This window comes from Poecile atricapillus, chromosome 2, assembly GCF_030490865.1.
Source record: "Poecile atricapillus isolate bPoeAtr1 chromosome 2, bPoeAtr1.hap1, whole genome shotgun sequence".
NCBI lineage: Eukaryota > Metazoa > Chordata > Aves > Passeriformes > Paridae > Poecile > Poecile atricapillus.
In genome coordinates, this window is record NC_081250.1 from 24,357,459 (window position 1) to 24,370,473 (window position 13,015).

Sequence of the window (13,015 nt, forward strand, 5' to 3'; positions counted from 1 at the left end):
TGTAAAGTGGACTGAGCTGTGTGAAACTGCATTTGGTGCTTCCTTTTGTTGCTCATGCTGTTGGCATGTTTGTCTCCCTAAGTAAAGGGACATAGCAACTGTTCACATGTGAAGGCTGGGGATGTGTTTCTGCATTTTAAACTGAAAAATGACAAAGAGTAAGGTATCTCTAACATTTTTCCCTGCATTTCTGAAATTACTGAAGGTGATATGAACACAGAAGACCAAAACAATATTTACATAAAAACTGAAATGTGCCTCAAACTAATTTATTCAGAATTCAACAGAGCAAAAAGGACTGTGTATATTAGTCTAATACAAAATTAATGTAGATTTGAAGGAACACCAGTCTGCTTTCAAGTGTAGTTCTATATTGTCCATAGTAGTGACCGTGTGCACCAAAACTAGCACAGAGTTGGCTTGAGGAGAAAAACAGAGCATTACAGTTGGTACAGAACAGACAAGTTGGTCTTTAATTTCAGGATTCTGGTACTACAAAGCATAAACATTTGTGTCAGTTTGAATGATATTGTCTCATTTGATCTCACTCTGGTTCCACAATTTATAGAATGTAGTCTGGGGGGATATATAAGAACGCATCATGAAAAACATGTCTTCTTTCTTCAAGCAATGTTCAGGTATCTGCAGCTAGTAACACTGGTCACATCTACCTCTTCAACATAAATATCTTGCTTCATTTTGTCTCAGTGGAATCCAGCCTTTCTGCTTTTCTGCATTGAGGTTGTCTTTTCTGAGCAGAAACCCCCAGAATTACACACAGTGTCTATAATGCCACAAGTATGTTTCCAACCCTAGTAGAAGTATTACTCTCCAATACATGATGTTATACAACAGCTTGCAGACTTGTGAATCCTGTAATTGTGGATTATTTTCATTACCAGTTTGCTATTGAAACATTGCAGGATTTAGCAATCACTTTTACTACTTTGTGTCGGAGTACTTGTACACTTGCCATGTTGAGTTTGAAAACTCAAGATCATTCCTCTCTCCTGGGCCATACTTCAGTTGTCTGTTTTGGTGATGTCTCCCAATTTTGTGTCACAAACAAATTTAATTATTGTGTTCCTGTCCTTTTAAAGATCATTAACGCAAATATTCAGTAGTTTTTTTTCCAGAGGCTGATATCCAAGCAGGGGCTTAGCTAGTACTCTCCCTGCACACCAGAACTTCCTCTTTTAATGTAACCTGATGCAGTTTCTGCTTTGCCAAGTTCCTTGTGCACATTTCCACTTTTGTTCTAATACTTATCTTTTCAAATTTTAACTCATAGTAACCTAGTAGTGTCAATTTAACTTCCTTGGGTCCAAGAGGATTTTTCTCTAGAAAATCCAATTTCATAATAAATGAGGCTGGGTTTAAATCAACCCAAATTTACCGAATCATGGGTAAATTTAACTATCTTTTCTTTCCAAATGTATTTTGAAGCTGTTCAGATTGCCAAAAATAGCAACTTCTGTTTTCACTGATTTCAGTTTTTGTACAGACTTTCTTATAGGTGCTTTGCTTTGTCAACCATACTGTGAATCTGTCTGTAATCTCCTGTGAAATAGTTCTTTTTTTTAAGTATCCTCTATATGCCTCATTTTTTTCCAGTCACCCCAGGACACCATCTTTTCATTTATGTGACTGAAACAGTTTTGTTTTCCACCACAATCTCCTTGGATTTTGTTGGTTTTCATCTACAAGATTTAACTTAGTTCAACCTGTTTAACCAGTACTTATCTTCTGAACTCCAAATTGTAGCTTACTTTCATGATGGTTTATTTCCTGCAAGTAATTTCCTGGATTTTTAAGTGATTCTTCATTCATTTAGACTTGAAGCTATTTCTTTAAAGTTTTGGGTTTGGGGTTTCTTTCCTGTGCTGATGGTGTAACTTTCAGATGTCTTCTTCATATTTGACTTTAAGGATGTGTGTTGCCTATCTTTGACTGTAGTACTGGCCTTAAAAGTTGAAACCAACCTTAGCTTTAGTCAAATCTATTTAGATGCATGGCTGGACTCGAGTGCAGTGGAGAAGAAAATGAAGGCTCCAGTACCTGTGATTTGAACAGTGATATGACAAGCCCTGGTTGCTTATACGGCACCAGCTATATCATTCACCTCTGCCTCAGAGCATGCTGTGTAAGAGGTTGTGAGGGTCAGCGATGTGGGCCTGCAAAAATGAGTTATGGAGTACCCAATGAAGTAGCCTTTTCCCAGAGTTATCCTCTCTCAGGCAAAATAAGTAGTCAAATATTCCAAATTATCTTCATAGCCATATTCCTGAGTCTACTTGGACGTAGTAAATTGTTAAGTAGGTTTTCAAAGCCTGCTGTATTTTAAACATAAAACTTACCTATTGATTTGATCATCTTTCTTCTAATTAAAGAGAATCAATTCTTCACAAGGCCATTTAAAATAGTTGTTTCTCAAGTGTTTGAAGCAAGCTGTCAACAATTGAATCTGGAGTACTTGAACATTCTCATTAGTAAGGCATTTGTTCTTTAATCTGTATTTGGGTGGTTAGACCGCTGTGACGCCATGCTTGCAAGAACTATTTACATTTGTGGTAACATCACAGTGCTCATTGTTCCTTTGCAGACCTTCTCTGGGACTTATATCTAATCTCTTCAGTAGCTGTTCCACAGCAAAGGGATGTATGATGTAAATCACTGTGGATGCTCCAATCCTTGTGACGCCATTTCAGTACAGTCATATTTCTTATTCCAGCTCTTGTGGAATAAGAAATTTAATTTATTAATTTATTATTTAGTCTCCATGTATACAAGTGTCCAATGTCTGTGTCCATATCTTATGAGTGCCAGTACTTTAGATTACTTAAGCTTCTTGGCATTCATTATTATACAGATCTCATATCAAGTCCCTTGGACAGATTTGCCACAGTCCTTTCATTGGGTGAATTCCTCCATGTCTGCTGGTTTTATCCACATGATTTCTGTCTTTTTCCCTTGCTGTTCATCATTATCAGCTAGTACATTCCTTTAGCCATAGCTATATCCCATACTTCCTTATTTCATACCTTACACAATTTTCTCCCATCATTTTACTCCTGTGCCTTCATTAACAAGACTAATTTTCAGCCAGGCTGAAAATTTAATCCCTAAATGAAGATCAGGTACTTGGGTTTGCTTTTGGTTTATGTTTAGAGCCTTAGGGACGAATGTGCACGTACAGGCTGAGGTGATTGTGTATGAAAGTGTAACCAGATGACTTAAACATGCCCGCCCACTTCACTTGGTGTCTGACTCCTACCCTCCAAGTCTATGATCCCCCTTCAGTGGATGGTCTCTTATGGGTTTCATACATATTTACAGGTGCTATTAAGAGTGTGCTAGTGTTCTCTTATACTATCACCTAGTTATATCTGGATATCTGTTGGGGAGTCTTCATCATCTGGGGTTGTTGTTGAAGAAGTTCAATTGCAGGGAAAAGAAGCCAGACCTTTAGAAACTCTGCTGGAGTGTAAATAATAACTAATGATTCTCTCTGGCTGTCTGTTGCAGCTAGGGCTGCTTGCAGCATGATGTGAATCGCTGCAGATAAAAATAAGATTTTTCTTTTTTTGCCAGGGTGTATAAATAGCAGGTGTTTAGAATTCCTTCATGTCCAGACACTCATTGCATTCAGACTTGGCCTTTAATAGTTTTGAACATATTGCAGCACCTTGACCAAGAGCATACAGGAAGCACATGTTGGTTTATGTTTATACATTCACAGATACCGAGGCTTGTTTAAGTTTGTTTAAGTCAGGACTCTGGAATTAATGGCCTCCTCAGGACTAGGGTCTCTAAACTCTCTATTAGAGAAACTCTAATAGACCACCTCACAGTGAAATGCTTCTGTCACAAGTTTTTGGCCAACACGTTTACTTAGGAAGTTTTCTGCTCTCATTGATTGGGATGAAGACTCCATCTAAAGGAAGGAGGGAGAAGTAGTCCTGTTTCCCTGGCTTGACTTCCAAGAGTTGTCCAGACTGGTTTGTCTTATGGCCTGGAAGGGTTATAGGACAGGGGGGTATGAGGGAGAGCCAAATAGTTTTGTCTGAGAGCAGTGGAGTGACCCTGCCAGTCATACCTGGACCAATATACCCCTCCTTCAAAAGAATAACTCTTCATTTCCTGTGTTTTGAAATAGATATCAAGACAACGGCTGTGAGAAAGGGCGATGAATATGTCATAAATGGTGGTAAGATGTGGATTACATCTGGAAGCCAGGCAGACTGGATGTGCCTCCTGGCAAACACCAGCGAAGGACCTCCTCATCAAAATAAATCTCTCATATGTCTGCCAATGAATCTACCTGGTAATAACGCAGATCTCTTTGTCTTCTAATTTGATTTTAGTTTTATTTTTTTTTATGCCTAATACAAGAAGGAAAGGTATTTAACCAAAAATATATTTAGAAAAGTTGTTCAGGTACATTTTCAGGGCAATGATTCATAACCATATGAAAGTAAAAGTATAAAGAGTTTAGAGATTTCAGACTTGGGAAACACCTCTCAAAACAAGCCTGGTGGGCTTGCTGAAGAGAATTGCAGAGTGTGTCATGGCCATGCTGTACAAAGGGATCCTTTCACCAGGGAACTACTACCAGTTAAATTATAAAAATAGTCTGAGTTAAATGTGGGCTGGATTGGAAGATTCAAATATCATGGAAGTATGGATTTGGTTTTGATTAAGACTAGCAATTCAGGTGAAGACATGGAAGAAATACATCCTGAACTAAGGGCACCAGTTTCAGTGGTACAGTCCACAGAGTGTTCCTGTGTAGTCTGCAGACCTTGCAGAATGCACGAGTGCTATATGCATAAAGAACATCGTCCAGAGAGGATGAAGTTAATATCGTGCTGGTGGCAATCCTTTGCAGTTTTGACACCTGTTCAAAAGTTTTAAACCTTTTCAATTTTAACACATTTTAATATTTAAAAAATATGCAACATATTAATTTATGCACTATATAATTGTATATTTAATATTTCATTTTAAAAATACATGCTTATTTTATACAAATAAAGTTTAAAACAATTTAATATTTATTAAATCTAGAATAGTATATATTAATGCATTTATATATAAAATATTTATACTTGGGGCTCTTTTGTTCATCCAATTCAGAGTATTTTACACACAAAATATGTGCCATTATTGGCATTTCACATGTAGGAACACCACCATAGCAGTGAAGTGAATGTCTGCATGTTCATTTAATGGATTAGACTGAGAACAAAACCCAGGTCTCCAATGTTGCACATGCAAACAATGAGAGCTTCTAAAAGGAATGTCTTCTAAGTGAATTTCAGCATGGAGTAAGTCGAGCAAGTGAGTTTCCTTGGGAATCAAGCAGCTTCTGAATGAGTTGTGAGCTTCTACTACCTCTGCTCATGCAAGACAAGCTTTGAACGGGAGCTCATGAAAGACAGACCTGAGCTGCTTCACTAGTTGTGAACTTTGAGAAGTGATGAGTGAACATGTAACTCAGAGCCAGAATTTCTCTGGATTTCCAGGTAAATCCAGGTAAATCCACTTATCAGCCATCTGCTGATAAATGAATGAAGTCCTTCTTGTGATTTTTCATGAAAAGGTCAGAATGCAAATATAGTACTACTTCTCTGAGATCAATCTTCCTAAAACAACAAAGCAGCTGACTCACAGTTGGTGGCAGATAAAATATATAGAAATTGACTTAGAGGTTTTTAGCCACTTTGCTTGCTCCAAAAAGACACAAGTTGTTATAGCTCTAGGAAAGGGGAGATGTTAGATCTCACAGCCTACACACAGACCTTCTTTACCTACATTAAAGATATTTAGAGTAAAAAAATTGCCAGAGACACCTTAAGCGGATCTGCAGAAGCGTAGAACTCTTCCTAGGAGCAAAATTTATGCTCCTCAAAATGCGTGTTTTAATTCTTCTGTGGTGATACGTATATTTACCTCAAAACGGGTCACAGTATCAAGATTGGTGACCTTTTAAAATGAAGTATTAAGACTGTTGATTATGCTCAGTGGGTGAGTCATATCAGAAGTAAGATTTTTCAGGAAGCTCCATCTGGTTTGATACATCCTAAGGATGTCTGTCTGCTAAAGATTGTGCTCCATGGAGGGCAGCAGAACAAGGCTGTACGGGAAGTGTCTGGAGGACATCACTGAATGATGCACTCTCAAACGTCTGTGGATGTATGTGTGTCAAAGCTCAAAAACAACTGCAATGGAGAGCAAATGTGTTATGTCTGACTCACCTCTGCAGGCACCAGCTTATGTAGCTGGATAAGGAAGGATCTGTGGTGTATTTCTGCAAAAAATCTAAGTTGTTTTGCACTTAGATAGTGTGGTGGGGGGAAAAAAAAGAGAGAAAAAGATTCCATGTCCAAAAGTGAATTATTAATTTCAAAAATTGGTAGTTTACTGGATAGACAAAGTAGGATTTGTTTCTTCTAATTTTAGGTATATATACTCTCTAATCTGGGCTGAAGGAAATCATGGTCTAGATATTGACAGACATTGCTGAATACATTTCTCTTAAAGGAAATTTGGATAACAGCACTATGGATCCACAACAGATATCCAAATTAGGTGAATACTCCTCATAAGATAACAATGTCTTAAAAAAGAAGCTGAATTTTTCATATAATGAAAGAGAATCCAGCAAGTTGCAAAACGTCTTTGTGTAAAGTATATAGACAAATGGCTTGCAGCCCTGATCTGGTAACTGTTTGTCCTCTGGTTTGTCCTCTGAGTCCTCAGATAGCTCTAGGGGAGATTGCAAGGAGGAGTTAATAAAGAGAAGAGCAACCAGGAAAGGAGAAAGAGCATGTTTCTTGGGTTGCAATTTAAAATGTGTCTGTTTTCATTTGTAATGGCACTAAATGGTTTCAGGAGAGAGCAACTGCCTTTCTCTCAAGATAGAATATAGGAAATAAAAGAGATTGTCAGAAGGCTGGAGGAATGGGAGAAAATGAAAAATCAAAGACACTTGGGAAGAACTGCCCAGCCAGAGAAATAGAAATCTATCTCAGTGATACTGGTGCAAGTAGCTCAAATGGCTCTGTTAGAGTGATTTTTGTAAGTTGCTTGGCCTTGTTAAATTGAGATTTGTGAGTTATTGCGGGTGATTTATTTAATACAGACGAATACCAGGAGTTATTCTGTAATTTCTACTGCTGCTGGTAATTTTTCAGTTGTAGTACCACTTAGGAAGAGAAGGAAGATAATTAAATGAAGGGAGATTTTGATGCCCCCATAGTGGCCAAAGAGATGATTATGTACAATTGTCTTTCATGATGTAAAGCATGTGCTAGCCTCAGAAAGGGCATCCCATGAGACTCATGAAGCTTGGTCTCCTTGTGGGTGAGAACCATGATTTAAGAGCAAGTGAAGCTGGCAGGGCATGACAGAGGGGGATGCTGCTGGACCCAGAACACCCAACCTGATCTGGAAGAATTACAGGTAAAAATCATTAGTACATTTAGCTCCTCTAACCAAGTCTGTAAGAGATCTCTTCTGTAGTTGTTGGTGTAAGTGGATCTGGGAAGTAAACAACAGGATTGATTTAGCAATATAATGAACTGGAAGGAATTGGGTTTTCTTGAGGAGAGTCCTTTTAAACCACCCACTAACAAGAGCAGTAAGTGCATCTTCATATGGGTGAGGAGCACTGATTGCATAAAGCCCGTTGGCTTTAGACCATACATGATCTCTGAGACTCTCAAAGAAACCAAATAGTGATATTCCAATGGGAAACAATGTTCCAGATTTCATCTGGGCTTGTAAATTGCTCAGTGTGTGCTTATTTAGCTCCCTTTTTAATATGGAAACAAACCACAAATGCTTTTTTGGCTGACTGAGTACAAATTGCTGGATAATTTTCAGTTCAAGAGTCAAGAAATTTTATAAAGCTGTCCTGATTTTATTCCTGCATTGATCATGTATCAAAGCAAGTCTTCCTAATACAGTATCTGTTTACAGCTTGGTTGGTAGAGAAAAAATCATGAGTGGAACTTGGGGAAATCTATGTGGACCTTCTTCTCAGCGCAGTCTTGGCATTTGTAAATACTGTCAGTATTTCATCTCTGTGAAGAGATGAAAATTCCCGTAACCTTATTAAGTGCAGCCAGAGAGAGCAGATTTGAAGGAAACGACTGCCAACTTCTTCAGCCTGCAAAACCAAAGTAATTTTCATATGGCTGAAGGCCTCCTGTGAGTGGAAGCTGAGACATCTGTATTAATTCAGAAAGAGATGTTCTCTGAAAGCTGTGAAGAACAGCAAGGTACAAACAAGTACAGAGGGACCACAACAATCTGTATTGTGACCAACCAGCTTCTACTGAGCCATGCCAGTGAGTAGTAAAGGATTGAAAAAGATTAAAGAGGAAAATAACAGCAGAATACCTCCTCATCACAAAGCTGGTTGGAATAACATGTACGTGAGTAGTAAAAAGCTTTGGTTTTCTGGCAAAGATACATATGCTGAGTTGGAGGACTGTTTTGCTACATATACAGACCTGTCAGATGTAATTAACATGTTATGCACAAATCCTTATGCCTGATTGTTGTCTTCCTTTGATTTTGAAACATTCTTGACTTTCACCCTGAGTATATGAATTAACTCCAGATCAACAGGGAGATAAAAGACAGGAGAATTGCTGCAGGAAAACAGTGGGTGCCTGTTAAACTCTTGTGGCACAGTGGTAAGCCATGCTTGCATCTGAACAACAACAAGAAAAAACTTGTAGCTATGAAAAAACAAACAACAGGAAGGAGTCCTGCCTGGTGTGACGAGGTAGCTGAGCCCTTATATGGCCAGACCTGAATGAACCAGGTTCATCTTCAACAGCCCAGTGCACGTGGGGTCAGAGTCAGTGCTGTGTCGAGAGGTCTGCGGGGAAGCAAACCCTCCTCAAAAATATACACACACGAGAACTCAGAGTGATCACTGTGCCAGAAAAAATCAGCATAGGCTAAGAAGGGGAGGGTAAATGAACAAGGGAGGGACAGAAGAGGATTTCCAGGAGGAGAAATACTCATAGCTGCTGCTTAAAATGTAGCTCTGTTTTTGTCCTTACTGAATATTTGTGTACAGTTGCATAGCAGTGCAGGCACTTGGCAAATATTGCCAAATGGAATTTCAGCATTTTATTATAATGCTAGATAAAAATCAAACATAAACAAATAAATATTGCATTGTTTGAAGACCTGTGGGGAGTAAGATTATCATGAGTAGTAAATATTTATTATTTGGGGACATTATGAAAAGTGGGATTTTTGCATTTAAAGTTTCTGATTTGCTGGTTTAATAAACTGCAAAAACCTTTTAAAATAGGCTTTAGGCCATTTTACTCCAGAATACTGTTAAGTTTTTCCTAAAGGTAGGTTTCACTGTTGTCATTGAACATACATTGAGATCTGCAGACTTTTCTTTCTGAAAACATTGTCCTTGTTCAAAGTGCTTCTCTTTTTTGTCTTTCTCGTACGCCATTCTCTTCAGGTATTCATGTTGCTAAAAAGATAGACAAGCTGGGTATGAGGTCATCAGACACAGCTCAGATCTTTTTTGAAGATGTAAAGGTCCCCTGCAAAAACCTCATCGGTGAGGAAGGAAAGGGTTTCACATACCAGATGTTGCAATTCCAAGAAGAGCGGCTGTGGGGAGTAGCCATCGGTAAGTCATGGTTTGCGCTTCTGCAGCCGGGCTGGGACACAGGGGTCACTCTTCGCATGACTAACAGCACTTTTCTTTTCTTGTAAGTTGCAATGACCTTTCAGGATCTGTTTTTGAAATCCACCATAGCCTGGATTCAGATGACATTCCCTTTTGTGTAGGAAAACCTGAAGCAGAAAATATTTTGTGAGCCATTGCAGAGGCTCCTTTTGCCTTGTTTCTTTTTCTTGGTGCTTCTCTGCTGATAAGAAAATATGGCATCATGTTATGTCTATTACAAATATGGTGCAAAGGCTATCAAAATAGCGGCATGAAATAGAAGGATGGTGACTTTTCCTGTAGTACAGTGAGTTACTGATTCTTATCATGGATTTTAGAAAATTAACTTATTGGCTGCGTAAAGAAGCGGCTCTTGCAGGATGTCAGAGTTTTGTTTTGCAGATCTGTTTTACCTCTGCACACTTTGGGCATAAGTGGTACAGCACCACATTCCTTTCCCTGAAGTTATGTTATCACAGAGTTTATGTTACTCAGAACTCAGGCTGTACTCAAATCCATGTACTCGGGTTATATGGATTCTGGATATTGCAGGAAACCAGATCCAAGTCTGGATTTTCTATTTTCAGACTGCAAACTTTCTCCCTACCCGCCAGTGTTTGTTTCTTCAGGTTAAATATGATGTGGTTCACTCTAAGAAGATTGGTCCTCTTTAGATTCCAGGGTTGTCTAAATAATGTCACTGTATTCCTGCTCTTGTGCATTCTCTGTCTGTCACTGTCTGTGAGTGGCTGGGGAACTGAGCATTCTAAGAAGTAGTGTTTTGATTCAGTGAACAAATAAAAAAGCACTCACTATTTTGGGTTCGTCCCAGACCAAATATTTTGGAGTTCAAATGCCTTTTAAAAAAAATTGTTTTTTGAGAAAAAGTTCTTAATTCAGCCTGAGATAAGTAGTACATGTGAGAGTAGTTTTAGCAAAGGACAGGAGGTCACACTTGCCAAGGATGTCACTGCAGACGCAGGCAAGCAGGAGATGTGATCCTACCACTCCTTCTGCTTTAATTAAGGTGTATACAGACTACAAAGATGTGCATTTTTATGCTCAGTTTGAAGTCTAAATTAAAGAAACCATCAGAAGCTCTGGGCAGCAGTGAGACTCCCCAGGCAGCAGAGCAGCCAACAGCATTAGTCATGCCCCAGGCAAAAGTGACGCGCACTGACAGCATCAATACACAAAGCCTGGCAGGTTAGATCACTCCTGCTAAAACCACGGGCAGCTTGGTACTGTCCAGTCTTGCACAACTGCCTGGCTGTCACTGTGCTCTGCCAGGAACTGGAACACCAGGTTTCAATTTTTTTTTTTTTTTTTTTTTTTTTTTTTTTTGTCCAAAACGACGCAGCAGGAGCAGGTGAACCCTTGCCCTGGATGAGCAGCCTGGGAAAGGCAACTCTCCTCACCTGCTGTGGCCAGGCAGGAAGAGCCTAGGAGCTCACCAAGGAGAGGGAGCTGCCTTCTGCAGTAGCTACTATGTAAACCTTGCTGGACCCCTTCAGTTTGCTTTTTTTCAACTGTCTGATATAAAACGCATAAAAGCACTGGCAGCAGGGACAAGACCCATGTTTTGGGTCAAGCTGCAAACTTCAGAGATCACCAATTATGGTAAACAAGAAAAAGAGTAACCAGCGTTCAGAAGGTACTTGATGGGTGCAGTTGGTTGTACCACAGCATCAAGAGGTGTTAACTTCCAGTCCTGCCAGTGGTTTCGGCTATGTTCAACCATGACTGCTCTGCTGAAGGCTCAGATGTGATAAGCGATGTAAGTGCCTTCAGTAGTTTTGTGATTAGGTCTGCATGTTTAATCCTGCTCTTCACTTCTGCCCCTCAGTAGGACATTTCTGTTCCTTCCCAGTTCATGAGTGTAACATTGAAAATCATCAATCTGCTTTTAAATGCTTTAGGGACCAGTCCTGGCATCCTCACTTTCACTGCTTCCTTTAACTTGGAAAAGGCAGTTGACTGCCATTCTTTCTGTTTTTCCTTTTGAGATGTTATTTTGTTGTGTTTGGAGTTTTTTGTTCTGTTTCTCTTTGTTTGGTGGGGGATTTATGTATTTTTAGCTTCAAGTATCACATGCTTTAGGCTTCTTTTTGTTTATTAATTATCTTCTTTGTGGCCAGTATCTTTCTTATCTTTCTTCATCTTTTTTTTTTTCCTTTTAACATATTTTCAGCCAAACAGGTATAAAATATAAATGGAAAACTAACTTCCTGGAATTGCAAAATTTGCTCCCAGGTGTGGTCTCTTCTTCTGAGTGGCATATTATCAAAGGCATTAGTCAAAGTCACTGTTTCTTGCTTCACTGAAAGAAAAAGGGTGCCACGTGTCTCCCATGTTGTGACACTTGGTAAACACTGTCCGTTTGAGGACCTGTTGCATTGATCACAGGAAAAGAATGTTGCTATGGCAAAAAAAAGCAAACAGTTGTTTTGTGAATTGCTTAACTCTGAGACAAAGAGGGAGTTCAGTGTGCATGTGAAAGCAGAATGGCACTTTTCTAATGATTTCTATTTGCTCCTGCAACTTCAGTTTTATGAGCACCATTGAGTCATGGCCAGTAAGCGGGATGACAGTTCCTTTTGCATGGGTAACACACATCCTTAAGAATCATATTGCTCAGCTTAGAGCTCACTGTTCATTAGAGAATGATCAGTCACAACCTAAGAGAAATATATCAATTTCCTTTTCTTTTGAGAGGAGACACAGCAACAAGACAAAGTGTCTTTACAGTGAGCAGAAGTTTCAAGTGGAGTAATATAAGTTGAATGGAGATACAAGGAAAAGATTATTCTCCATTTGGCAACTTCAAGTGCTTTCACAATTCTCAGCTGTGTGGTTGGCCACACATTCCTTAGGCTGATCTAGAGTGACATTTCCTGCATGTGCTGTCAGATGAAACCCATGGGGCTAAGTTTTTCGAAGGATGTGGGGAACATTGTATAAAAGAAGGAAACAAATACACAGAAATAAAAAGGGGGGTTCCTTATCAGGAATGGCATTTCTCTGAATTCGTATGACTGGCAAAGTGTTGTGTGCTGTTATCTTGTTGAACATGGCTGTTGGCTGTCATGGTATTCATGATGTGCTGCATTTTGGTGCTGTTTGCTACACAGCCAAGCTTTGCCATGTTAGAGCTGTGCTCAGAGCTCTGAATACCTCTAGTCAGCATCACAGAATGGTTTGGGAATGGACCTTTAATGTCCAACCCCTCCACCATGGGCAGGGATGCCTTTCACTAAACCAGGTTGCTCAAAGCCTCATCCATCCTGGCCTTGAACATGT

General features: G+C 39.3%; 1 protein-coding gene across 1 annotated transcript in view; it reads left to right on the plus strand.

Moving 5' to 3' along the window:
- Nucleotides 1-13,015, plus strand: part of LOC131575275 (probable acyl-CoA dehydrogenase 6) — a 77,856-nt gene that overhangs the window by 53,976 nt on the left and 10,865 nt on the right. The window contains exons 5-6 of the mRNA XM_058830467.1: nucleotides 4,157-4,324; nucleotides 9,503-9,676. Coding sequence (XP_058686450.1) covers nucleotides 4,157-4,324; nucleotides 9,503-9,676 — 342 coding nt within the window. The remainder of the gene's footprint in view (nucleotides 1-4,156; nucleotides 4,325-9,502; nucleotides 9,677-13,015) is intronic.